The 2,918-nt window shown below is 58.2% G+C and overlaps 2 protein-coding genes across 5 annotated transcripts in view; one reads left to right on the forward strand and one right to left on the reverse strand.

Moving 5' to 3' along the window:
• Positions 1-837, reverse strand: part of BLOC1S3 (biogenesis of lysosomal organelles complex-1, subunit 3) — a 9,100-nt gene extending 8,263 nt beyond the window's left edge. Inside the window, exons 1-2 of the mRNA XM_011963160.1 lie at positions 752-837; positions 2-293 (exon numbers count right to left, since the gene is read on the reverse strand). Coding sequence (XP_011818550.1) covers positions 2-284 — 283 coding nt within the window. The 5' untranslated portion in view covers positions 285-293; positions 752-837. The remainder of the gene's footprint in view (position 1; positions 294-751) is intronic.
• A 480-nt stretch (positions 838-1,317) lies between these two features.
• TRAPPC6A (trafficking protein particle complex 6A) overlaps positions 1,318-2,918 on the forward strand; it is a 16,130-nt gene continuing 14,529 nt past the window's right edge. For 2 of the 4 annotated variants that reach the window (XM_011963010.1, XM_011963012.1), the window contains exon 1: positions 1,318-1,462. In XM_011963010.1, coding sequence (XP_011818400.1) covers positions 1,337-1,462 — 126 coding nt within the window. In that variant the 5' untranslated portion in view covers positions 1,318-1,336. The remainder of the gene's footprint in view (positions 1,463-2,918) is intronic. The other 2 variants (XM_011963011.1, XM_011963013.1) reach the window with 1 other exon arrangement.

A 2,918-nucleotide genomic window follows, 5' to 3' on the forward strand; every position in this document is an offset into this window, starting at 1 on the left:
TCTTCCGCGCCCCAGGCCTCCTCCGCCAATTCCCGCTGCACCACGAGCGGAGGCAGGTCCCTGGGCGCGGCCGTCGGCTCCGGCTCCGGGTCCGAGTCGGTCTCTGCGGCCTCCCCAGCCACCCGCAGCCCCGTGGGGCGGCCGCGCGTCGGGCCCGAGGGACCCAGGTACAGCTCCTCCTCCGACGAGGACACAGAGGGCTCAGAATCCGTCTCGGTCGCCTCCCCAGGCACCACCGTCTCCGGCCTCCGCAGGGGCCTCCGCCGACGACCCTGGGACGCCATGGCGCCAAGCTAGGGGAGAAGAGCGAAGGGACTGCACGTGAGACGGGCGCCGCGGTGGGTAAAAGGCGCAGATCCTGGATTCCCAGCCCCTTCGCTGATTCTCTTAACGACTTGGGGTCAGTTGCTCCCCCTGCCTGGGCCTCAGTTTCCTCTTCTGTAAACTGGGTGATGATGGGGGTTACTGGACCCCAGGCTCTTCAGCGTACAGATGGGGAAACTGAAGACCAGCTCCATCAGGGATCTGGGGCCCGAGTTCCCGGAGTCCCAAGCCGAGCTCTTTACGAATTTGCCTCCTAGTAGCGGCCACACCCTCCACCTGGTCCACCATGCCAATCTCAGACCCGGAAGCACTCGGGCCCTTGAGCTGCTCGGGACCAGTGCCAGAGTCGCATAAAGGATGACAGTCCGACTGGACTCCGCTGGGGGCACTCATGGGATGGGGGAAGCGCTATAGCCAAAGACCGTACCCGGCAGCTGACGCTCCGAGCCTGCGGGATCCTCTTCCTAGCCCGAGTGCCGAGTCCTCACCGTGGCAGCTGAAGGGCTGCGATCTCGACCAATAGGGGAGCGGGTTGGGCGGGCATTAGCGGCCAAGTCACGTGGATTCGCTCGGCTACCAATCAGGATGCAAGTTCTCAGCATCAGCTTTGAGGGAGCGTGCAGAAGATCACATGAATGGAGGAACCGCCAATAGAGAAGCGGCTGGGACGGCTTTTCCAGGTTGTGCGACGAGGAAAGTCTGGAGTGGACAAATAGGGATTTTAAAAGCCGAGTAATTTGACCAATAGAAATGCTCGAGAACCCGGAACTAGGGAAGGGACGGCAGCAAGGGCAGAAGATGTTGTCACGTGTGGCCAGAGGAGGAGTAGGCCCGCCCCCTAGTATCCCAGGCTCACGCGCACACCACCTGAGCCCGAGGTGGGGAGGCGGGGCTAGTCTAAAACACCAGTGGAAGCGGGAGTAGGAGGGCTCGCGCCGTGACTTGAGAGGCGTGGCTTACCAAGCCTGGCCAATGAGAGCGGGAAGCATCTTTAGGCGCGCGAGGAGGGCTCATGGCGGATACTGTGCTGTTCGAGTTTCTTCACACGGAGATGGTGGCAGAGCTGTGGGCTCACGACCCCGACCCCGGCCCGGGGGTGAGCGTCGGGTCCCGTGGGGAGGAAGCGGGGGCCACCACGGTAACGCCTCGGGGAGAGCGGAGGGCCTGTCAGGCGTCCGGGTTCGAACCCCGACCCAGCCCCGGCCTTGCAGGGCAACGTCTGGCGCTGGCTTCCTCCTCTGGAAAGTGGGGTTCGCGACGGTGCCGGCTCGGGGTTATTGCTAAATTGAGCGAGATGACTCAATTGAGCGAGATGACTCAATTGAGCACTTAGCTCACGGCCTGAGTAAGCGGCAAGTAATCATAATAATGCTGTTATTGGGCGTGTGCTGAGGACTCGGCACTCACAAGGTGTGCGACCCAATGACTTAATCTTTGTGTGTCCTAGTTTTCTCTTTTGTAAAATGAGCATCATAACGTACCTGAGCCTCAGCATGGGACATTTATTCATGCGACACCCACTTATTGAGTGTCTTGTATTCCAGGCACTGTTCTAAGACAGAATCCCTGTCCTCGTGAAGCTTACATTTCACTAGGGGAGTCAAATAACAAACTGAAATATGCCGGTTGGGTGCTGTGGCTCACGCCTGTAATCCCAGCACTTTGGGAGGCCGAGGCGGTCGGATCACCTGACGTCAGGAGTTCAAGACCAGCCTGGCCAACATGGTGAAACCCCGTCTCTACAAAAATTAGCCGAGCATGATGGCGAGTACCTGTAATCCCAGCTACTCTGGAGTCTGAGACAGGAGAATGGCTTCAATCTGGGAGGCGGAGGTTGCAGTGAGCCAAGATTGTGCCATTGCACTACAGCCTGGGCGACAGAGCGAGACTCGTCTCAGGAAAAAAAAAAGAGATGGGGTTTTGCCATGTTGCCCAGGCTGGTCTTGAACCCCTAGACTCAAGTGATTCTTCCGCTTGGGCCTCCCAAAGTGCTGGGATTACAGGCGTGAACTACCACGACTGGCCTGGGATATGTGTGTGTGTGTGCGTGCATGACAGGGTCCTGATTGGTTGTCCAGGCTGCCTGGAGTGCAGTGATGCAATCATGACTCACTGCTACCTCAACCTCCTAGGTTCAAGCGATCATCCCACTTCTCAGCCTCCCAGGTAGTTGGGACCACAAGCGCAGCTGGCGCCACCACTACTGGCTAATTTTTGTATTTTTAGTAGAAATGGGGTTTTGCCACGTTGGCCAGGCTGGTCTCAGAACACCCGACCCCAGGCGATGCATGTGCCTTGGCCTCCCAAAGTGCTGGGATTATAGGCGTGAGCTAGGGCGCATGGCCTTTTTTTGTCTTTGTTTTTGAGATGGAGTTTTGCTCTTGTTGCCCAGGCTGGAGTGCAATGGCACAATCTTGGCTCACCACAGCCTCCGCCTCCTGGGTTCAAGTGATTCTTCTGCCTCTGCCTCCGGAGTAGCTGGGATTACAGGCATGTGCCACCACGCCCAGCCAATTTTGTGTGTTTAGTACAGATGGGATTTCTCCATGTTGGTCAAGCTGTTCTTGAACTCCTGACCTCAGGTGATCTGCCTG

Source organism: Colobus angolensis, unplaced genomic scaffold (assembly GCF_000951035.1).
Source record: "Colobus angolensis palliatus isolate OR3802 unplaced genomic scaffold, Cang.pa_1.0 Scaffold60, whole genome shotgun sequence".
NCBI lineage: Eukaryota > Metazoa > Chordata > Mammalia > Primates > Cercopithecidae > Colobus > Colobus angolensis.